Below are 24,519 nucleotides of genomic sequence, written 5' to 3'. Positions count from 1 at the left end.
AACTTGCAAACTAAGTGTCCATTTACTGTGTGTGATTCACGGAACCCATGCAAAACATCACAGGCACTTTTCCTTGTTCAAACTCCCTTTTGTCTGTGTCTGGTCTTTGTACTTGTAGCTTGGATGTGAAAGCTGGGAGGGTTATGTAATAAGACTCAAACTGAAATACTGCATATGCTTTTCTTCTTTGGCCAAATTCCCTGTTCACACGTGACTGGTTTTAGAGTGAAACTGATAAAAGGAATTTGTCATTTTTGAACTGTATTGTCTGGAGTAGAGTAATCTTGGAGGGGACTGGGCAGGACCAAAGAAATGTCTCAGTAAATCACATGGTGGTTGCAACATTTAGTCCCAGGCACATATGGGCGGGCTTTGAGGTGTGTGTGTGTGTTTGAGGAGGGTGTGGGCTGTTCTAGTGGAGGACAGACCGGGACAAGGTGAGACAGAGGCGCCAGGGGAAGGGATGCTGCTGCTGCTCTTTCACTTGAGACGATAAAACAACTTCAGTGAGGGGAAAAGTGAAGGACCAGGGAACATGCCTGCCCTGTTTGGTGTTTGAGTCCACTGAAATCAGCTCTTTTTTGTCAAGGTAAGACACATTTTTGCCATTAAAAACCTGTGTTACTTTGAGCTTTGTGCTGCAAAAACTCAAAAACGTAACTGTCTTGATTTGACTTCTTAACATTTGTTTACAAAAATATGAAAAGTAATTTAAACAGTAGCACTTGTCAGCCTAAGCTTAGACATTTGTAAGTAGCTACGACACATTTTCCAAAACACGCTTCCACTCAGTACATTTCTCATGCTACTCTTTTAACATAAATGTAGAAAAGCACGGCCTTTTTCATTCATTCATTTTCTACTGCTTGTTTCCGTTAGTGGTCATGGGTCTTGACCTGACTTTGGGCCTTAGGCGGGGTACACGCTGGACAGGGGCCAGCTCGTCCCAGGGTTAACGCAGAGATAGACAGGAACATTCACTCTCACATTCATTCACAAGGGCCAATTTAGAGTTGCCAATTTAGCCTAACACATGCATGTCTTTGGGACGGTGGGAGGAAGCCGGAGAACCCAGAGAGAACCCACGGTAACATGGGGGGGACATGCAGACTCCACCCAGAGAGATCATGTGATGTAGGTCTGCCACCATGCACCCCATCACGGCCTTATTGTTATTGAAAAATAAATAAATAAATATATATACATAGCATTAAATTGCAGAGCCTTGATAATTAACTGAAAATAAAACTAAACTTTAGATTTACATATTATAATAAACAGCCTGTGTTTTAGCTTTGGACAATAAACTACTCCTAACGTTACTCTAAAAAACAAAACAAATTTATGAGCCATGAAGAACTATTGGGAAACCCTTTGAAACCTGAGAATCTGACGGTGTTTTTTATCAGTGGCTTTGATGTCCTTGTGTTCTCCTCCACAACATAGTGTGCCCATACATGTCCTCAAATCTAGTTAGTGATTTTCAAATGTGCCCAAAGTGTTATTCTGTCCCTCATGATCTGTGAAGCTTAGCAGACTCACCCTCTCATAACAAAATACATAGTAACTTATTAAAGAGAACTATGGAGGGCCTCCTTTAAGTCAACACCACTTTTTGTTTCAAAGGTCACATCTAAGTCAAACATGGCTCACCAAAGGAAAAATGGAGTTGTATTGTTTCATTTTTTATCTTCTTAGCTTCAGGCTGTGAAAGTGCCATAATCATCCTTAGTTGTGGCTTGTAGAAACTGCTTAATGGCGACAGGGCAAGAATACTATGCAAATGATTTGTAAATGTTTGTTGAGCAGCAGAGATTTCTGGAGGACAAAAAGAAAAGGCTCGGCCCCAAAATAAAACAGTAAACCATTTCATATCAAGGTCTTAAAACTATACAACGTGGCAATTTAGACCAGGAAGTAATGTTGGGGATGTTTCTGGCACTCCATAAAATGAACAATAATTAATCTTCATGTGCAGCACAATCAAGTGATATTTCTCCTTTACCTCCTAGTATTTGGACTGTGGTTTTCACTGTATTGTACTGTAAAGCTCAGGCGCTTTTGTTCGAAGGATTTACACACAATTTAAATCTTGCGTGACTTGTGTGCCTCAGAGGCCGTCAACATCGGGTAGAGCAGATAAGCGTGTTCCTTGCAAAGGGCATGTGTATTTGCATAGGTGCTACATGATAAAATGACCACACAAAAGGAGCCATGTTGATTCTTGCTTGTCAGCTTCAAATCAATGTTTGATGTCTGTCTGCCTTTCATATCCTGCTGTATTGAGCTTAGGCAAGTGTTTTCAAACTAGATTTAATATGAGTCATAAGGAAGTTGTTTTACATGTTAGTAACTCGTGACAAACTTTCAATTGAGCCGATGGATTTCAATTTACACCTTTGTCTTGGAATCATTTACAAAAGACCTCAAATTGGAAGCTGTAGTGTCACGTGAAAAGTTCAAGAAAACTGTAGAGATGTTTTTATTACGTAATATTTTGTGATGATTGTGTGGCCGATTCTGAATCTCAATAACCTTCTGGTTACATAAAAGTATTAAGAAAAAGGGTGATTAAGTTATTTACATCTGATGCCCTTCACAATCAGCTACATGTGTCACAATTATAGCTCTAAACACACATTTATTGAGTCAGCTGAGTGAATTGTCTTGCCCAAAGTCACATCAACACTAGGGGGCGCATGAAGCCACCCACCGACCATTCATTTTATCATTTAATTGGTACATTATCATTTTGTTCATTCGTTATTTGATTTTATTGACCAAACACTCACTTAAGTTGATACTTTGTATGTTAAAAAAACAACTATAACATTGTCTGGGTCCTGACGAACTGCGGGTAGATTGCTCATCAGTGTAAGATGTGAGTTCAAATATCAGATCTCATGTGAGGGACAGCGGATAGGGCCCTTATTAATTTATCAGCTGAACACCGCAGTGTCAGGTGTCACTGCCCGTAAGGATTCACCTGGTAATTATGGACAAGTGCACTAAAGCCACAACAGAGTCGCTCACTGTTACTGTTGCTTTCTAAGGATAGTGGATAGTGGATAGTGGATAGTGGATTGTAGATAGTGGAAGAATAGTGCACAAAATAGAGCCAGATACAAAATGTAACATATCTTTAGAATAACTCACCATTATTTAGCAGGGAATCCATGATAAATTAATACTTATAGTCAATATTAAAACCTAAATGTGTATATAAGGGAAACATACAATAGACAGCAGCTTTCCCATCAGTAACAATAAAGTCCAACACCGTAGTCATGTGTACTTTACCTGGAAATAGATTTTACTCTATTCTACAAACACCGATCGTCTGTAGCTTTATGTCGTAAGCAATGTGGAAATTTGAGCCATTTTAAAGCAGGGAGTCAAAGGGCTAATAAAGATGACCTGCATTTTCCCCCTCAGGCCTCAGTTTTGGAATTTCCGAGCGTATAGCAAGTTCCTTACAGCCTTATTTAATATCTAATCTTGATCCGTGTAATTTTTGTGGGCCCAGTTTTTATGGGTTGATATCAAGTTATAAAAGTGACATTTATTTGCACAGAACAGCCTCTCCCATGCCATAACTTAACCATAACAACTATGATCTTTGTCCCTCAGCTTTATCGGTCTGTGTTGGTGCCATGGCTGACCCAAGCTGGTGGAAACTGACCTTCTCTCGCAAAAAGAAATCTGAACCCAAAGTCTTATATGAGATCCCGGCAGAGCATGGCAGCAACAATGGGAACAAAGAGCATTCGAGCGTTAGTCCCCCTCAAGAACATATGGACAGCCAGTTAAATGCCAGACTGGAGAAGATTGTAGACAAATCTGCCACAAAGGGGCGCCATGTCAAGGTGTCCCACTCCGGCCGGTTTAAGGAGAAGAAGAGGGTGCGCGCCACTCTGGCCGAAAACCCGACGCTTTTCGCCGAGCACAACACAAAAGACGAAAACCATAAAAACAACAAACATGCCGATAAATAACAATGAAAATGTCTGACGGAGAAGGTACAAGCACATCCGAAGTGGCTGCAAGGTGCACAGTGGGTAAATAGCCTGCTTATTTCTATGCGCCACGCCCCGACTCTAACAGACTCACCTGCAACTGACACGAGCTCACAGCATTCAGGAAAGTCCTAAGCCAGCAATCACTGTGTCTTATCAAGTTTGTATAGGTTTTATTTTTAAAACCTTTTTGTGCTGTCTGTTCTGTAACTTGAATTATTTTGGTGAAATGAAGGTAAATGCCTAAATTTAGCAATTAGAGTTTTTTGTATGCAGAATGCAGACAATCTTTTAAAATAGCTTTTTGTATGCATTTTACAATCAGCTTATGCAATGTTTTTATTACAGGAAAAGAAAAATTAAGAATTTACATAAATTACTTTATTAAAAAAAGACTGTAGATATTAAGATTTTGTAAATGATATACAGTATAAAATGGAAATTATGGACATTTATTGTAATAAAAGATTATTGATTATAGTAGATTGTATTGTTATTTTGTTATGGAGCAATACCAAAATGTTTGAATATCAACTCTGATAACAATTATGCAATTCTATTTACTGTAAAGCAATTTTTTTCTCTCTTTGCCCTAACAATGGACACTTAAACTTACTTCCTATATACATTTTTATTCCATGGGGATTTCTATTTTTCTTCATGATCTATCTTTCAATTGTTATATGTAAAAGTTTGATTTACTGTTTGAATATGCCAAGTGTTAGGTTTATTATCGACTTAATTGCATCTTGTTACCTGAGTGACATTATGCCCGAGCTAACCCAGTCACGTTTATTTTATTACCTCCTCTGGTCGTCATAGCTACAGTAAGTCGACACTGAAACTGGATTCTATCTCCCTCCACGCTTCATAAACCACAGGCTGGACTGAAACTATATTGGCTTAAGTGCAATTCAAAAGTTACTTGTCACATTCACTGGCATTTTTAACATATTTTCAGTTAGATAACATGGTATAATAATTCGTTTTTTATATTGGCCAGTTTATGTTCAAGTATATGATTCAAATAAGGTCCACTGGTCAAGTAATCTAATATATTATTTCCTGGATACAAAACTGTTATGAGTTACATAAAAAGACAATGAAGCTAAGATAAGATAACATTTGTAGGGATATTGCACCACTAAATTAAAGTGCTCTCAGCTCTCACCTCTAAAGGAAAGGGTGTGTCACTTCTTATTAATACAAAACTTGATTTTATTTTCAAGTTAAAAGCAAATCTATTTCCTCTACTAATGAACCATTTACAAATCTCACTTGAGATCCAAGACAATTTTATTGCCATCTTTGAGTCATAAAACACCCGCCATGTAAAAATTAAACTTAATTTATTATGTCTTACTGTACACAACTTACACAAGAAATTATTTACATTTAAGGTGATGATGTGTACACCCAGCGCTTTTAATCAATGTTAAAACGCAACTACAACAATTACACTATTTTTATATTAGTTTCATTTGACATTTTGTGTGCTTTTAAACTGCTCCTCCTTGTCATTGTGTAACTAATTGTTGATGATTATTTAACATCAAATGGAGTTTGATCTAGCCTTGGACATTTCCCCACTATATTCATTAAACAGAAAGATGATATCTACGAGACATTAACAACGTAAAATTGCACTCATAGCAGCTTCGATTAACATCCAGTATTTCCCATAGTCGTTGTTAATATTCATTTTTTATAGCTTGCAATTTTTCTCATTCCAAGAAAAAATTATACTATATTTTAAGGAGACTGTCTTTGATAAACCCACCCTCCCTCGGCCATGTGTTGAAACTCCTCCTGCTCCTGCTCCTCTCCAGGCTCCAGTTTGGTAAACACAATCCGGTCATGAAGTCTGTTGGTCTGACCCTGCCAAAACTCGATCAGGTAAGGCTTGACAATATAGCCCCCCCTGTTGGCAGAAGATGTCAACAATATGTTAGTCCAAGGTCCAAACCCAGGTGAAGAGTAAATACAGTATCCGCCTGCCACACGGATCCCCACAAACATTTATGGGATAATAAGTGTGCTAATATTTTAATATATTTTTGTGACACGCCTGCAACGATATAAAAACATGAAACTGATATCATACTTCAAACAACTTTCTCCCTCTCTGCTTACTCAGAGAAACAAACAGGGAATATCAAAACAAAAACTACGTGGTTCAAATAATACCAGAGTTTCTCATTAATAAAGAGATTATGTGGTCAAAAATTCTCCCCAATACACATTGTATTATAATTAACTTTTAAAAGTAACTATACTGGTCAAAGGGACTACTTAAAAATTAAATAAAGGCAATATACTACATTGATACTCCACAAATTGTATAAGATTTAATAATTGAAATTAATCGTCCCTCTGAAATTACAGGAAAGAAGAGATTTGTATATTTTTTGTTTATCTTCGTTCAATTACTATCATCGTGATTGTATCGTACTTAACGTAAAAAGCAAAGTGCATGAGCATGGATACAGAAATTCCCAGGCTAGAAATGAAACCATAAACACTGATGCTTACCAATAGTCAGGCATCGGAACTTCACAGTCCTTGTATTTCTCCAATAATTCAGCATTTTTCTGCCTCAGATACTGGAAGACCACATTGAATAAGACCGTTTGGCATAGATCCTTTGGAGAGATATTTTGTTGAACTATTGTCACTTACATCTCTATTTGGGACTGGCGTGCTCTGGCGGCTCACCACGGCTCCGATCTGACTGCTTTTTGGTCGAGAATGGAAGTAGTCACAAGAGGCCTGGTATGGGATCTTCTCCACGTTTCCCTCAATACGAATCTGCAAAGGGTATTATTTGGGGTTTGAATAGTATTTAAATAGTTTCGCAACACATCTGTAATGTTCATGACAAAAAACAAGAAAAAATAATTCCATAACTTCATTTAGAGGTGGCTGAAGTGACAAGAATAATATTGCGCCATCACCCTTTGCAGGATTTAGATGCATGTGCATATATTTTTGTAAAAGGTAAATTTGAGAACAAAATTTAAAATTTAAAAAACTGTATCGTCTTGTTGGCCTAAAGACAATGCCTATATTTATATTCACACCAACAATCTGATCATTTCTGGAGTTACCAGATGATTGAAATATCATATAAACAGTTATGGTTGATGGGACTAGACCTTTGCAGATTGCAGGTTTTGACGGAAAATGTCAACGATGGAAATATTTTTTTATTCATTCATTTTTTAGATTTTTGTGATCTAATTTATTGTATCAACAGTTAGAATAAACTGACACATGTCACCAGGTTTATTTGATTGGCAGATTTCTCTTGTGCATGTTAGCACACACCAAAATCAGTTCTTATTATTGACTTATCTGATTATTCTAATTTGCTAATTTTCTGGCAATGTACATGTAACCATTTCGGGTTAGTTCAATTGGATTCTAAAATAAATTTTCAGAGCAGACTCAGAAATCTCTATTGTCATTGTGACGCAGTGTAATATGCAATACAGTTTGAAAATTTAAATAAGTCTAGATTAGGAACGCTGCCGTTACCTGTCTGTTTAGAGGTTCCCAGTAAAACACCAGGCATGCATATGGATTGCTCTCCTGCAAGAAACCAAACAATAAGAATGACAATACAATGATGTGTGCTTATGCTAGAGACCGTATGCTCACCAATTCAATACCCTTTCTGCTCTCATAGTTTGAAAAGAAGCGGAAGCCTTCATTGTTGTAACCTTTTAGAAGTACCATTCGAGCAGATGGACGGCCATCACTGTAGAGACAGTAGACAAAAGTAGTATTTAACAATGGGTTGAGTCAATATTTGTTCAGCACTTGCCCCTTATTCTTCTTACTTAGAGGCAGTGGCTATACACATAGCATTAGCTTCTCCAATTTCAGGGCACTTTGTGGCTTCATCAAACCAGTTTCCAAATTGTTTGATAGGATCCAGGGATGCAAGCTGACTCTCCTCAAAACACTATAGAAAAAACAAAAAACAGACATTATTAACAGAGATGTAAACATTTAGATCCCTGTTGAGGAACAATTCAGCCACAACAACAAAAACCTTATTGCAGATCATGCCAAAATTTGTGACGAAGTGGTTTGTTTGCATATTTTGTATAAACAGTACCGATGCATAAACAATAAATTGTGTTATTAAATTGATTTAAATTCTCATGAATGATGTGTTGTCAGTTGGGGATAGGCTATAACGGAGCCCTTTTCAGCATTTACAAACACTATCAAGGAGGTGAACACAGAGAGCAAGGTTAGAAGGTCGTGTTATAAATGAGACTCACTTCTTCATCTCCTTTGTATTTTTTCCTCATGTTACTCAGGTCCATGTCGGCAGAGTGAAGCGTGGATTTCGTGCAAAAAGTCTGTAAATAAACGCGAGGATTAGGCAAAGTAACCGAGTTATAAAGACACGGATTTTTAGCGAAAAAGCTGAGCGTTCTCAAGGAATATCTACTGAGCGTGCGTTTCATGTCTGTAAAAATATAAAAACTTACGTAAGGCGCATGCCTTACGTAAAATATATTATGCAAAGAAAGTTTTGCAATGATTATGAATTGATTATTTTTCATTTGGCAATTCTATGTACATATTTGCATGTTTTAATCATGTAAAGTATGTGTGTGGGCAGCAAATATAAAACAAAAATACGATCTATGTTTGAAAGAGGAAGCACGTGACAACAACTTCCTGGTTTGTTTTTTTCTTTCAAAGATGGCGGCGACCTTGTGTTCAAAAATAATACCGAAACAAGGTAATTTACCTTAAAACACAGTCCTATCTCTTTATATGTTATTTTTATATGGTGACTGTATTACACATACATCTTTCCGCTATTTACTTTTGCCTTGTTTATAAAGATAATATCTGATTTCTGCTTAAATATGGGATTTAATACGGCTGTCCTGCAGCTATTTGAGTGGGTGTCTATGCTAAATGAAAGTAAAGGGAGTTTAAGACACTTGGTGTAACTAGAATTATGTTGAAAGTTGCACGTGTTACAAAAACATAATGCGAAGAAATTGTTCAATGAGCGCTGTTGACGTTTAACACTGTAAATCACTATTTTGCTTTAAATAATTAACACGCCTACAGTCATAATTAATCAAATACATGCTCATACAATATAATACATTTTTCTTATTGTTGGGATACATTTCAATTTATAGAGGAGACCTCTGCTTTGAAGGGATAGAAGAGGCACTGAGATTTCAGGAGCTGTTTGTGAATGAAATTTGGAATTAAAATATTTTTTGCTTCTAGAAGCAAACGGTTTACCAAAATATACTTTTTTTGGAGGGTTTCCTAATATTTTTTGTGTGTGTAATTTTTCAGGATGGCTTCCCTTGATGCAAAGTGTCCGACACGGCTCCAAAGCTGTGACTCGCCACAGAAGACCCATGCACTTTCTCAAAAAGAAACTGATGGCTGTGACAGAATACATTCCTCCCAAACCTGCTGCAGCCCGAGGCGCTTATCCACCCGAGACCATAGTAGTGAAAGAGGTGAGACGGCCTGGCCCCTGGGCTTTCATATATAAATAATGGAGTTCAACTGCATACTAATGTACCCTTTGAAAGGTTTCATATATGGAAAATCTGGAAAAGTAATGGAAAATGAAAAAACAATATCCAGGCCCTAGAAAAGTTTTTCCAAACCAAAATTAATGTCTACATCAAAAGATCAGATATGTAGGGTATATTTTGATTCCAGTAATGTAGCAGCACATCATGCCCCACCCATGGCCAGTATGAAAATATTGCTCCTGCAGCTTTCACCACACCACTGATTTTGTCAATTTTCGTTGAGCATGAACCCGTGGTCACTGACAGGCCACACTCCGAGAGTGTCTGCAGGTGTAGTGAACCAGGGACCGGAGCGCACACAGATTATGTGAATCTTTCCAGAAGCTGGGAATAAACAGCACTGTTTAGTTAGAACAACAAGCATGGAGGAAGACGCCGCTTTGATCAGTCTGTGTCTGTCAGTGCACACGCCGGAAAACCTCTTGTGCATCATTCTGATATTTAGGAGGAATGAAAAACTGAGTTGTGCGTGAAGAAAAGATTGACAATGAGTTTACAATGGGAATAAATTAAAGCATTCACATGCATGGACTAAAGTGTTTTTCTTTTGCACCTTTTGCTAATGAAAGCTCTTTTAAGAAAGCATGTTCTATTTAGAGTGAATAATGCATGGCCTAACAAGGAAAAGTTGAATATATAACAAAAAGAAATTTTCAAGCTCTGTAACTAAATGGGTATCAAGCAGCTATTAAAAATAAACAATTGATTTACGATTATGCATGAATAAGTTAGGAAACATTTATCAAAATCTGTGTTTTTTTTCTTTCCTTTATTTTGCAGGAAAGTGGTTTAACATTGCTGAAGAAGAAACAGTTGAAAGAGGTATTCGGGGCCAATAAGATGATTGTGGTGGCTCAGAACAGTGCCAGCAGTGTTGAGGACATGATGATTCTCAAATACAAGCTTCATAAACACAACATCAGCGTTAAATTCTTCCCCAACGAGGTAAATCATTGTTTATGTCATGCACTGAAATCTGAAAGAAACTGAGCGCTTTTTACTTTTACTGTAAACTAAACGTATCTTAATTTCTGTTCTTTTCTTTCAGATTTTGCAATCATTTCTAAGTGACAGTGCTTATTGTAACTTGGCTCCATTGTTCATTGGTCAAACTGTGCTGCTTGTGAGTAACGAGCCTAAAGTGAAGGAACTTTTAAAGACAGTTAGGGGCAGTCCACAAATCACACTATTAGGTAAGAAACATTTTATGTATTATATATATTTTGTTCTGTAGTATAAAGAAAATGAGGGTTTAACTCGTATTAGTATATGATTAAACACCATATCCTCCCATGAAACGGAGAAACACATGATGGTTAGTTGGTTTGGGAAGTATGCAATCATTCCTCTTTGCTTAATGTATTGTGTATGAAATGGAATAAAAAGGGAAATTCGAGGCCTACTATTTTATTAGGCTGTTGGCTGTTCAATCTCAATTTTGACCAGTGCATGTTGTTATGTGAGAGTGTATGATTGGCGGTGGTTGGACTCCCCTTCCCCTACTCTCCAGGGCATAAGAAGCTGAATAATGCTTGAAGTTACTTTGAGGAATGCTTCATGTCCTGCTTATTAGACAATTTTATATATATACAATTTAAAATCTCATTCTTCTGTCATGTGTGTTCTTTACAGGAGGCTGTGTGGAGAACTCCATACTGAGCACACAGGGTCTCTTGAGCTACTCCAAGCTCCCGTCACTGACTGTGGTTCAGGGGGAGCTGGTGAGCGGTTTGACCATGTTGACGTCCCAGACCGCCGCCCTGCTCCAGCGACACCCCTCCCACCTGTCTGCGCTCCTCACACAGTACGTCAAACAGCAGAGTGGAGACCCAGAGGCAGCTACTTCATCTGGACAATCGTAGTGAAGACTGTTTAATGAATAATCTATGAACTGAAGAAAACAAGAACAGTTTTAGCTGCGTGGTCAGTAAGGGTGTGTCCTTTTGGAATCACTGGACCGATTGCAATCCCTTGGACTTGATTGTGGACATTTCAGCTACAGATTTACAAAACCGTGTTATTTAAATTAATTTGCAAGTTACAATTAAAACATATGACACTCTTTTTGCTTATCTCACTCATGGGGCTGCTCAGTTAAAGAAGAAAATATATATTTGGGTCATAATTGATTCACTAGTATTTGAAACAACTATTGTCATATAACCTGTTTGGGATGTTTTAGATGAATTAGTCTGTTTCAGACTTAAGAAACCTGTAACACATTGGTTGGTTTTTGGGGCAGAATAAGTGCATTTTAGCGGAGAATGCAAATGATAGATTGCATAGATTATAGGTATTTATGCCCATTAAACTCATAATTCTCTCGTGATTAGCAGGGCAGCCTTATTGGAAAGCATAAAATGATTATGAGCATTTCACAATATTATCTAGTTACTGTTGCCATCTCCACGGTGCCAGTTGGACAGTGATCTTTATAAAGACATAATTAAGTGGCATCATGCAGAAGAACCGTGCCAATCAAAATAAACCCAAGCGGTCACAGATCCTGACACTTTAATCTCCAGATTACAGCATGCTAATCTGTCTGTATATCACAGCCTGCTTCATTACTTTGGCTCTCAATACAATGACTTTATTCAACCACTAGATGCTGCTGCACTCACATGTCATCAATTTTTCAATACTATTTCAAACTAAGACAGTGTGTATTAATTTAACAGTCTTCTCAAAGTATATCGTGTGGAACTTTGAACAAATTCATAAAGAATCTGCATTATTTGAGACCATTTCTACTTTGTGAGATGATGTGCTGTTGCATTGTAGTTTACTAGTTCAAAAACGTCTATTATCTCCATATATATTTCTTTCTGTAAGCTTATTGTCATTGGGCATGTGATTTTAAAGAGGAGAATGAATACTTTGCAAATAAGGCATGGAAACCTTCATACAAGTACAAGTACAGGTACGACACAGCCCATACCGTCTGTAGACAACGTATGGAGAGTCAGTGGTTGGATTTACCCTGCTCTATATCCCTGCTGCAGCTAGACACGCAAGTAATTCCCGTTAATGCGGATAATGCCCAGGACACATTGCGCGCTGCCTCGGGACGCACAGCTCTCCTTGGAGGATTTGGAGGGTGCTCGTGTCGCCCACCAAAAGAAGGACACATACACTGCTCTGCCACAGCAAACCATTTATGGATCCAACATGTAGCTTGTAATATTTTAAGAATTTCGACTGCACCCTGACTTTTTTTTTTTTTGAGCCATTTTTTGCGTTATGTACGATCACAGGAATCACGAGTTAGTGAGAAGTTCGCCGGACGATGGGAGATTTTGAGGTATGTTTTATTTTGAAGTTCATGTAGACTGTTTTAAGTGTACACATATTCCACTGAAATATAAATGAACTAAACGTAATGCATATTTAAGTCGATATTTTAACTGACAGGCAATGCACATTTCTTTCCAACACTCCCTTGAAAACGAAAACATTTAAAATTTCATGCACAGAAAATAAGTCAAATATTCTTTCTTTAAAAAAAAAAAGTAATATCTTTTATGCTCGTGTTTGTGTGAAGCAAGCTCGGAAACGCACAAATCCTTTCATCCTGTTTCCACCGTGCGCTTTGATGAGCTGAGGTCATCCCCGATCCTTACGTAATGACGCTGCTCGACGTGAGAACTAATGCACGTGGCTCTTCTTAGTACAGACACCTTTTAATTTATAAGAGACAAAATCGACTCTCGTGAAGTGTTTTCTTTTGACGTTGTCCAGACAATTCTTCAACGCAATCACAATGGCTCTACCCATCACTGTAGGTGTCATTTTGCTTTTTGTTTTTGTTTTTACTATATCGAATTAAGTGTGACTGAGGATAAATGTGGCTTGTACCGCTGTTCAAGAGGTGATAGGCTGTGCTAAAAAGCTCCCATCTGAAAACCAATTAAGGAGTGGTAAGTAATCCTCCTTTCACGGGTTGCATGGCCACTATAGCTATGAAATGAACCAAACATAAATCATATAAAACTCAATAAATGCACATGTTTTAGTCTGTGCAAATTTCCTATTCTATCTTCTAATTTTTATAACAAACACAAATACCTCACATACCAACATGTGCATTGGCATTACAATGCACTGCACTCATATTGGCATCATGTAATCAAAAGTGTTATTTAGAATTTTTGAAATGATATGCTGTTTTAACACTTGTGAGTTTAAGTATCAGAGCTCATCTATTCAGGGCCTTGAACATTGCCTCCAGGTCTCACCTGTGCTCAGTAAATGGATTACCCTGTCTTCAGTGCTTTCATCCTTTCTCTCTGCTCTATTGCATTAAACGTAGTTGTTACAATCTGTGTCCCATCAAACACTCTGTCCTATAATAGTCTCTCATGGCAGATCATACAAATTTAAGCTGCTTAAACATTTGCACTTTACAGCACACATACGGTTTAAGTCAAATAATGGTTCTCTCATCACTATAAACATATCAGTCCATGCAGTGTTTTGTTGATATATTAATACATTGATGTTGATTACAGATCGCTTGTGGCAGTCAATGCAGTAAACTCCGTTGTTTATCCAAATAAACAACAAATCCAAAGTGTTTTAAGATGGACCCGTACGGCTCCGCACTGAACCGGAGCCACTCTTTGGCCAGCGGTTTGGAGAAAACGTCCCCCACATGGAACAAGCCCCCGCACTCTCGCAGCAGCAGCACGGTGTCCTCCCCTCACTCCAGACTGGTCAGTGGTGTTAAGACTACACACATTCGTACTGCTTTATTCTGAGGTGGCAGTAGGCTAACGGAGACATTCCTCCACGAGTGTGAAGGTTTATGCAGTCGTTGTGCCCTTGAGCAAGCCACTTCACCCGTTCCACCTCAAGTGTCAGTCCTGTATATGTCAGAGTTGATGTATTGTTCCACAGAAATAGAAAAGCTGCCATGGCTCAATGGCAGAAGATTGTCTGTTCAGTATTTACTTTCATTCTTGAGCTTTACATCGCCTCCAGTTTATGTACATTAAGAAGGAAACAACATATGTTTGATGGTGCTAATGTAAGACAGTGGATGTAAATTATAACCAGGTTACATTCATGAGCTGCAGAAACCATCAAGTTTGTGATGTAAATAGGAAGTACCGTCTAATTTACTGGCCTGGCTTCTATATACATTTTTTAATTGTAGTGAAATAATGTCCACAAGTGAAATGAAAGTGTCCCACATCATTGTAAATTCTCAATATGCTCTTTTTACCCATATTCTGCACAGAACATCAAAGACTGGGAGATAATTGACGACTTCCCTGTTGAAACACAAACGGCGGGTGACAATCCTCTGGACAGGACCATGCCAGGCATCTGTGAGGGATACCTGCTCAAGAGGAGGAAGTGGCCCCTCAAAGGCTGGCACAAGGTCAGAAACCCACCTCTTCATAGACTCCATCTTTGAACAATGAAATGTACAAGACGCATTTCATTTTTCTTTTTCAGAGGTATTTTATCTTAGAAGCTGGGATTCTGAGATACTCCAAAAGTCAACAGGATGTAAGCATATCGAATCATGCATCAAATGTTGTAACTTGGCGGTTCATTTATTTAAAAAGTATACTTTGACTTCAGGTGTCAAGAGGACGAGTCCAGGGGTCGCTAGATGTTAGCCATGCTGCCATGTCAATAAATAAAAAATCCAATCGTATTGATTTAGATGCAGGGGACATTCTTTATCATGTTAAGGTAACTCGCAATAGTGGAATGAATTTGCTTTTCATTTGTAATTTCTAATGTTTTTTTGTTGTTTTTTTTCCCCCAAGGCCAGAAACAATGAACTCTTTTACATTTGGGTGACAAAGCTCCAAGCCCATCGTACGTTCAAGAAAAATGAGACGGCTTATTCGCAAGTTCACAGTGGGTTTCTCCAGCCTCTGACAAACAACAGCACCAATGGAATTACTGTGAGAATAATGATCTAAACATACTCATTTTTTTCCACTTTGATTCCGAGTGTTCTTGCTTTGTATCGCAGAGCTCTGTAAACCTGACTGTCCCTAATGCTTCAAAGTCCCCGTCGCCATTCGCAGCAGTGAACAGCAAAGTGTCAGCCTGGCTCCAGCAGACACACGCCCCAGAGACTTGTGCACAAGGTACAGATCATTTTTGAGTCAAGTTATTTAAAAGTAAATTATCTTATTTTACGCACGCGCTATTTTTGTCCAGAGTTGAACCGGTGTCATTTGGACCTGTCGGAATTAAACCGTTTAATCCAGAGGCTGCAGGCTCTGGAAACGGGCCAGATTGTCAGTAATGGAGATCTGCAGCGTATTATTAGCATACAGGTAATCATATGGTTAGGTCAAAATGAAGTAATTACAAATAAGTATTTTTTTGGCATAGCTTTACCTACTCGGTCACTGTTTTATGCACAGAATTTGTCACTGGAAAAGCCCAAAAGACCCAAGTCGTCCAAAATGTGGAGTCATTCTCGCACGCTGTCCAGAGTTGAATCCCTGGGAATGGTAAGCAATGGCTACAGTAAATACAGTACAGTTATTATTAAGTGTAGTACTTCTTAAAAAATAATGTCTCTATAATGATGAGTTTTATTTACTCATTCATCAACATCCTTTCTCTTATTCAAAGCCTGCTCGCGGGATTCCCAAATCAGTGAGTAATCGTATAGTAAAGATGAATACATTTTAGCAACCTTTTTATATACCATTATATATTCTGGTATAATAACAACATTGATTAGTTTAATTTATGATGCTTGTGTTTAATTGAATCTGACATTAATATTAAAAGTGTAGTAGGCCTAGACGGTTAGTGACAGGGTTTCCTCAAAAGTCATAACATACTATAATTATGAATAATTGCACCTATAATCTTGGGCTATAATAAATGTTAAACCTGTTAAATGTCAGTCTCTGTATTTAATTGTTATGTTTTTTGTTTTTAGCTGTCCTCCAGCCACTTGAGTAGCTCTTTTCACCTCGGGGCATCGGTCTCCTCTATACCGGACTATGTTTACTCACAGTTAGCCCCGCCCACAGCTTTATCACCGGAGAGCAAGAAACTGCAGCAGGACATCTGCACCACATCACTGCGAGGTCAGAAATAAGTTCATGTGTTTTATATTACCCTGCCAACTTTAATCAACAAAGCCTATATTTAAGTTAAATAAATGTCTTCTTTTTAACCTCGCCATATTAGTGCTTTCTTCCCTGAAGTCAGTACACGAGACGCTCTCGCAGGAGCGCCAAAAACTTCAAGAAGTTTGGGAAACAAACTATTTTAATCATCTTACTTTACCTGCAGTAAGTCAGATTGAAGTCTTCATCCCTGTTCTTAAGACCCTTTATACCCTTCATATTTTACACTCTCCTGCTCTCTGCAGTCAGAGGCCGTGAGGTCCCATGGCGCTCCGTCTGTGGCAGATTCAACTGCTGAATATTTCGATGCCAGTGACGATCTTCTGTGTGCAAGTTCATCTGAGGTCACGGATGAATCAGGACTCAGTGAAGGGAGCACCACAAACTCTGAGCCGGAGGAAGGGCATGGTGCGCTTTGAATTAAACTCATTCTCATTAAAACCATTTAAATTATATTTTTTACATAATTAGAATTCATAGTTTTATTCTGATTGCAGCATTGGCCACTCGTAAATATCGCGCCAGCATTTCCAAAGCTCCTCACAGTGTCTTTCCTAAAAGCACTGGACGACGGACTAAACTACCTGCTTATTGTCCTGACAACAGCCACGTGGGACTCATGGCTATTCTCTACAACAACATAGGTATGTATCTGAGACTGTAGTTCACATGCTGGAACAGCAAGTACCTATTCATGTTTTTGTATTGTTTTCTGTGATTCTTAGGTAAGGATCTGGCTCGAGTGTCAATGCCTGCAGCCCTGAATGAGCCGGTAAATCTGCTGCAGAGACTTTGTGAGGAACTGGAGTACAGTGAACTCCTGGACACTGCTGTCAACACACCAGACCCTTACCACAGGATGGTAAGATTAATAAGATAATATATATATAATACATAAAGCTCAAAAAATTATAATGATTTCTCCAAAAGTAATAAATTAAGTAAAAAGTTGCTTTAACTCATGCCATAAAACCTCAAATCCAGCTGCTCAAATGCTAATCAGGTATTTAACAGCTGTGTGAAAGATGCTACTGAACGACCAGAAACTAGTTTAGTAAGCAAGTCCTGGTCAAGTTAACTAGTGAAAGTTTAGTCTAAAACTCCTCCCCTTAGAGCAGTTAAATTGTAGCTTCTCCGACCAGACCTGGATAATGGCTTCCCAAATGTCAGCCGAAACGTCTCGATTCAAAAAACTTTCCAGAAATAGTGCAGAAAGTGAACAGTGCATAAATAGTATTTGTTGAACAATTGTTAAAGTGTCCGGTGTTAAACGTTCAGGAGTCCAAGGGCCGAGGGAAAGAAACTGTTCTTGTGGTGGGAGGTTCTGGTCCGGATGGACCGTAGCCTCCTGCCTCAGGGGAGTGGCTCAAATAGTCTATGTCCAGGGTGAGAAGGGTCGGCTGTGATCCAACCTGCACGTCTCAGAGCCCTGGAGACGTACAGGTCCTGCAGAGATGTAAGTCCGCAGCCAATCACCTTCTCAACAGAGCGCACAATGCGCTGTAGTCTCTGTTTGTCCCTGGCTGTGGCTCCAGAGTACCACACGGTGATGGAGGAGGTGAGGATGGACTCAATGATGGCCGTGTAGAACTGCACCATCATCTGCGCTGGCAGCTTGACCTTTCCTCAATATATCATTGTTATTTTTAATAATATATTTGTTTCTTTTTTTTGTTTACCGGTAATTGAGTCAGACACTGGCAAAAACTTAAAAAGAATATAATGCACATTTAACACAGACTACTGTTAATATGCAGCAATGCAAAAATACACTGTAAATAATTACCATATTCTTCTGTAAAGGTTTACATTGCTGCCTTTGCAATCTCTGGTTACTCCACGGCCGCATTCAGAAACCGTTATAAACCTGTCAACCCAGTTCTTGGAGAGACGTTCGAGTGCATTCGAGAAGATCGCGGCTTCAAGCTCATCAGTGAACAGGTAAAATGTAATCTACATCACAGTGGGGGAAGTATAATCTAGTGTATTACTGAGACAAGATTAATTATGCTGGTTTAAGTGTAGTTGTGACTGCAAAACTGAATAAGATTGAGGCAGTATTGTCCTATTAAATTGTACTAAATAATGCTCAATGCTGATGTTTTATTTAATTAACATATGTGTACATGAAGTAATTGATGATGAAATAATGTGCAATCATTTTATTTGATTATTTTGTTTTCCAGGTTTGCCACCATCCTCCCATTTCAGCCTGTCACGCCGAGTCAGACGATTATAGCTTCTGGCAAGGCGAGTGTGTGTTTATGTGTGTTTATTGCAGTCAATAAAAGGGGTTCATAAGTGATTTCTAATTAATGCTTATTTATTTCATTAAACCAGATCAAAGGTGGAAGAATAAATTCTGGGGGAAGTCCCTGGAAATTGTGCCGACGGGAATGGTCAATGTCAGACTTCCAAAGTAATGATTTTATTACCCATTTGTGTACTAATTACCCAGGCAATTGTTACACGGTAGATCAGAACACAGATAACATGTTAAGTTATGATTATGATGATTTTGCACAGATATGGAGATCATTATGAGTGGAACAAGGTGGTGACGTGCATTCATAACGTCCTCAGTCAGCAGAGATACCTGGAGCATTATGGAGAGGTCACAATTCAAAACCTCAACAGCAGCGTCTGCACCTGCAAGATCACGTTTGTCAAGGTGAATGAAATAAGATAAGATAAGATAAGATATGTCATACTCTTATGGGGCAGTTTTTCTGTATCAATTACATTTCAAGTTTAGTATCCAAATAGGGATTCAACCAATTATTAAGTTGATCATGTCATCATTGTATTTACATTCAAGTATTTGCTGGATGTAAAAAAAAAAAACAATTTCAGGGGTATTTTGTATTTTTATTACCGAAGCTTTTAGTGTTGAAACACAAAAACACACACACAAAATAACCATCATCATTTATATTAGTGGTCCATGATCTCTACAAAACACCTAAAATTTGAAAATTAACAGTATTATTGTAACTCTTCTCAATGAAACTTTACTGGCCTTGAATGTAATGATATAAAAACATAATTCATATATCTTTTGAATGGTCAAAAGTACTTAAAATAACACCTATAAACAGGAAGCTGAAGCTTGTTAAATTAAATTAAAATTATTTTCTACATTTCCCTCAGTGAACTTCAATCTACCTTCAAGAAAGATAATTCAGGACTCCTGGATTATCTTTCTTGAAGGTAGATTGACCCTTAACCTTTTCATCAGTTTTCCAGCCATCAGTAACTACCAATACTTGTAAGATTTGCTGTTTAATATTGATATAATACTAGTTTGAATATGTTGCTTCTCTACACAGTCATGAAGTGAAGGAAACGGTTCAAATACATTTTTCATTTTTAATAACATTAACCCCCGGATCAAATCGAAATCGGAGCGAATCGGATAGGATCTGAGAAATCGGAAAAAAACGATTTTGAAACGTAAAAATCGGAATCGAATCGATTCTTGAAATTTGAATCGAAACCCAGCTCTAAATGTAATATATATGGCTTAGCTGTAAATGTCTTAAACATGTTTTGACTTTGTAGTCTCGCTATTGGGGCTCGGACACAACCAAGAATGAGGTGCAGGGGACTGTGCTGGATGAAAGTGGGAGTGTTATTCACAGATTTGGGGGTCTGTGGCACGAAGGCATCTTCTGTGACACTCTGCCCTCGCCCAAATGTGTCTGGAAACCAAGTGAGTTCTCCAAATCCCAAAAACTATAGATATTGGCTTCGAAAATATCCATCAGATTGCTAGACTTTGGATTTCACTGACCACTGTATTTGTATTTGAGAAATGCATTTAGATTAATGACTCTATATCTATTTCCCCATAGACCCTCAGCCAAAGGATGACCTGTTGTATTATGGGTTCTCCTCTTTTGCGATGGAGATGAATGAACTGCCCCCAGAACTGGAGCCTTTCCTGCCCTTAACCGACTCAAGACTGAGACCAGACCAAAGGTTAGAAGCATGTGTTAATTTAGGTTTAAGAATAAAGTCTAAAGAATAAAGTCTAAAGAATTAAGCCTAAAGAATGAAGCCTAAAGAATAAGGCCGTGGCTGCAGAGCCGTGGCGCGGTCAAATGGCCCAGCAGTTTCAGGAACCGCGGCACTGCCATATAGCCTCATGGCTAACCCTAACCCTGACCCTGACCCTGACCTTAACCCTAACTTTAACCCGGCGCGGTCTAAAATGGCGCGGTCAAATAGCGCAGCAGTTTCAGGAGCCGCGGCACAAAATAACATGGCAGTTTCGGCAACGCGCCGCAGCTTTGTAGACACTCCCAAAGAATAAAGCCTAAAGAATAAAGTCTAAAGACTTTATACTTTATTCCCCTCCTCCCTGTATCTCCGTCACCTAGCAACAGAGACCCGCCGCTAATGCACGCTAATGCTAATGCTAAGCCCGCGGCATGAGAGGAAATGTCCCATCAAAATAAAAGGAAGTGAAGGCATTAATTGCGCCCCTGCTGGCCAATAGTGAAAAATACACAATATCTGCAATGCACTTTTCATGGTGTCTTGAGAATATAACCCATGAGTTTCAAACAAATCAGACAATGTTGAGTTTTTCACACAATGGGTAGGGGCCGCTATGGAGTAAATTTGTTACATGGGTATTAATTATTTCCAATCAGACCATAAAAACGAATGAGTGAGCGTCCATACCCACATGTGTGACTTTTCATCAATGTTCAGGGGGTCAAAAATGCCAGAGTTGTGGCAGAAAACCATGAATAATAAGAAACCAGGCGAGAACAAACAAACAAAACAATGACATTGTGGTAATACCAGTATGACGGAGTATAAGGGCCAACCTAGAAAAAAAAAAAGCGCTGCACTACGAGAAAAGTCATTAATCAATGAGAAAAAAGACGTTAATCAATGAGAAAAAAGTCAAAGTCAGAAAAAAGTCGTAAATTAACGACAAACAAGAAAAAAGTCCTTAATTAATGAGAAAAAACCTCCTTAATTAACGAGAAAAAAGTCGTAGTTTAGGGGCCGATTCAAAGTGACGTGAGCAGTTCACTTTCAGCCCCACGGTCAGGACGCACAAGAACGGGCTTGGATGAGTTGACAGTTTAGAACTACATAAAAGCCTGAAATAGATGTTAAAGTGTTTCCTGGCATTTAAAACGATGTCTTACGTGTGTTTATTACAAGACAAGACACTGCGTTTAGCAGCACCTTTCCTGTTACGCATCATTCAAACTGTTTCTACTTTCTCCATGGTGCAGCTGTAGTGCACTGTGGGCTCAAACAGCAGCCGTGCTCCGTGCCACAGCCGCCCGCAGACAGGAGGAGCAGCCTCGGTGTTATATTCACACATGTTCTGCTCCTCTATAGTGTTGTTTCTCTACGTGAGCACTTTGCACACAGTCACTCTTCTTACTCTTCATTGTGTGCACTTAAATTTAATACCCGGATTCTAACCTTTTGTGATCCCTTGGACAAACTCAGTAAAACACACAGAACACAAACATCCGTCTGCGCCTCCTCAGCTCCTCCTGACGCCCGGATCGTGTTTGGCACAGCCAAAAAGCGATACGTTTTAATCACACGCAATCATCCATACATCATCCATACATCATGGCATGAGCTCCAACAGACGCGAGCACCCAACACCGGAGTCCGTCATTTTACAGGTCTGGGGCCTGGCCTGACATGGGGACACTGCACCGGGGAAATGATTGGTTGTGATGTCTACAAGGCCCGCATTATAAAAATCGACATCTATTGTGGGCTTTTATAAGCGCCATTTGCATCCTGGTGGTGGCGTGTTTGTGTAATGAAGACTCCACAGATGCATCTGACTCAGTGCAGATCAGCTTCATAGCTTTATACACAGTTCATACAAAACAGAGCTGTTACTGGACTGTACCATTATGCAACACTGAGGGGGGGGGCCTGTAACATGGTGCTGAAAGTGAACCGCGTATCTGCCTTTATTCTCTTTAAATTATGAGATTGTTCTCATTAACGAGAATAAAGTAATTAATTAATGACTTTATTCTCGTAGTGCCCCTCATTTATTTATTTTTTGGTTGGCCCTTATACTCCGTCGTATACCAGCACTGGTCCGAGTCGCTGCTGCGCCACCATTTAGAGTTAAAATCTTCAGTTGCCTTAATATTGTTTTACATCTTTTCTTTTAAATGTAAGTCATTCAATTAATTATACAGTTAGCATTTATGTTTTGTGGTATTGTAATCCTTTTCATTTATCTGGATTTGTGATTAGCACATACACTTTCTTTTGAATCCTTGTGGCTGGTGTTGAATATAATTTTTTTAGTAAAGTTTGAAATATGTTTTTATTATGAGACGCACACACTATTGCATGTTACAGTGAGTCCACTACCCAAGAGGCAAAAAGTTACTTAAAAGTGTATGTACCATGAGTTGATTTGGTCATTTTTTAAAAAGAATGTTGGAAGAGGGCCTGGTGGACGAAGCAGACAGAAAAAAAGATGAGATCGAGGAACTTCAGAGGCTGCGGAGGAAGGAGCTCGCCAGAAAGGGGGAAGAACATGTTCCTGGATTCTTCAAGTAAGTTCACTTTATCAAACAAACCTACTATGCCACACAATCACAACTTCTGCAAGACTTTCAATTGTATTTGTTTTTGTTTTCTATGCTGCTAGAATTGACATTAAAACAAAAAAAATCTCTTTTCAGGAAAGCCAAGGACCAGTGTGGGCGGGACGTATGGGTGACCAATGGGACTTACTGGGCTCTCAGGGAGGACCCGGGTTTTGCAAGTTTAGAAAGTCTAAAACTTTGGTGACATTGCTATTCACATGCATATTTAGGCAAACCTTTATAAAATGTTGAAATACAGAAAGCATTCATGAACCTCTCTGAAGGCGAAGGGGAAATGTGCTCTTGTGTTTTTAGGCTATTGTTATAATGTACAACCATGACAGGTTCATGGGTGGTGTCTGCTAGACGGATGAAAAAGTTATTTCAAGTTACTATATTGTAATGTATGATCAATGAAAAAGAATGGTTCTCAACAATTGTGATTGTGTTTTTCTTTGTTTCAAGAAATCCTCTTGCCAACAGCTAAAATTATAAATTGATTTTATTAATAAAAAGAACAGTACAATATACAGTTACCACCTTAAATAAATTACAGTTTTCACTTCAAAAATTTCATTATAATTAAGCAAATTTTATTATCTGTGATAACAACAATTCCCCTTCACTTAACTGCATATATTACTGTATGTACAGTGGTGAATGATAATAAAATTGGCAGTTTTCCCTGGACATAAACAGTGGACATTGATCACACACAAAAATAACATGCGCATCACACTTGACTTGATCCTGTTTTGTATTTAATTATTTACAGTTAAATTCCCTGATATTAAAGACCGCAAGCTATCGCTTAAATTGAGTGAGCAAAAGGATTAAAAAAAACAAACATGGATGAATTAAATCTTCACCATCACATCACAATGAAGGTATGTCGGTGTAATCCCTCATTCGTCCAGGAGTGTTCCATAGTAGAAAAAAGCTTCAGTTGTAGTCATCTGGACTCAGTTTGAAAAATTAGACGTTTCGACTCTCATCCAAGAGTCATTGTCAATAAAAGAATTTAGATCGAGGACTCCGATATTAATACTGTTCTGTGGTAAGACCCGCCCATTGGGAGGAGCCTTCCTGAAGTAGAAAGAGTTGTTTGTTTCAACAGAAACTCCCCCTTGTATCTACCGAGCTAGCCTATTCAGAATCTTAATGGGCTATTAGAATCCTCTTTGTCTTT

At 38.6% G+C, this 24,519-nt stretch overlaps 3 protein-coding genes and 1 pseudogene across 3 annotated transcripts; 3 read left to right on the top strand and 1 right to left on the bottom strand.

The window, feature by feature from the left end:
* Positions 1-3,653: 3,653 nt before the first annotated feature.
* LOC140368806 (proline-rich protein 15-like protein A) lies at positions 3,654-4,494 on the top strand. The gene has a single exon (XM_072455869.1). The coding sequence runs from the start codon at positions 3,654-3,656 to the stop codon at positions 3,993-3,995; it is 342 nt and encodes a 113-aa protein (XP_072311970.1). The 3' UTR covers positions 3,996-4,494.
* An 854-nt stretch (positions 4,495-5,348) lies between these two features.
* On the bottom strand, positions 5,349-8,510 carry LOC140368803 (pyridoxine-5'-phosphate oxidase-like). Its single transcript, XM_072455867.1, has 7 exons — positions 8,309-8,510; positions 7,859-7,983; positions 7,677-7,776; positions 7,554-7,607; positions 6,696-6,824; positions 6,549-6,619; positions 5,349-5,937 (listed from the first exon to the last, which is right to left on the bottom strand). The coding sequence occupies exons 1-7, from the start codon at positions 8,495-8,497 to the stop codon at positions 5,769-5,771; spliced, it is 837 nt and encodes a 278-aa protein (XP_072311968.1). The 5' UTR covers positions 8,498-8,510; the 3' UTR covers positions 5,349-5,768.
* A 194-nt stretch (positions 8,511-8,704) lies between these two features.
* LOC140368804 (large ribosomal subunit protein uL10m-like) lies at positions 8,705-11,672 on the top strand. The gene is made up of 5 exons (XM_072455868.1): positions 8,705-8,778; positions 9,360-9,529; positions 10,391-10,555; positions 10,659-10,803; positions 11,243-11,672. The coding sequence occupies exons 1-5, from the start codon at positions 8,739-8,741 to the stop codon at positions 11,470-11,472; spliced, it is 750 nt and encodes a 249-aa protein (XP_072311969.1). The 5' UTR covers positions 8,705-8,738; the 3' UTR covers positions 11,473-11,672.
* A 1,803-nt stretch (positions 11,673-13,475) lies between these two features.
* On the top strand, positions 13,476-23,767 carry LOC140369573 (oxysterol-binding protein-related protein 6-like; annotated as a pseudogene).
* The last annotated feature ends 752 nt before the right edge of the window (positions 23,768-24,519 follow it).

The sequence above is a fragment of the Eucyclogobius newberryi genome, unplaced genomic scaffold (assembly GCF_026437365.1).
Source record: "Eucyclogobius newberryi isolate DKJ021-1_F unplaced genomic scaffold, fEucNew1.0.hap1 SCAF_20, whole genome shotgun sequence".
NCBI lineage: Eukaryota > Metazoa > Chordata > Actinopteri > Gobiiformes > Gobiidae > Eucyclogobius > Eucyclogobius newberryi.
The sequence above is the reverse complement of the archived record's forward strand: the minus strand, read 5'-3'. Positions and strand labels throughout refer to the sequence as shown.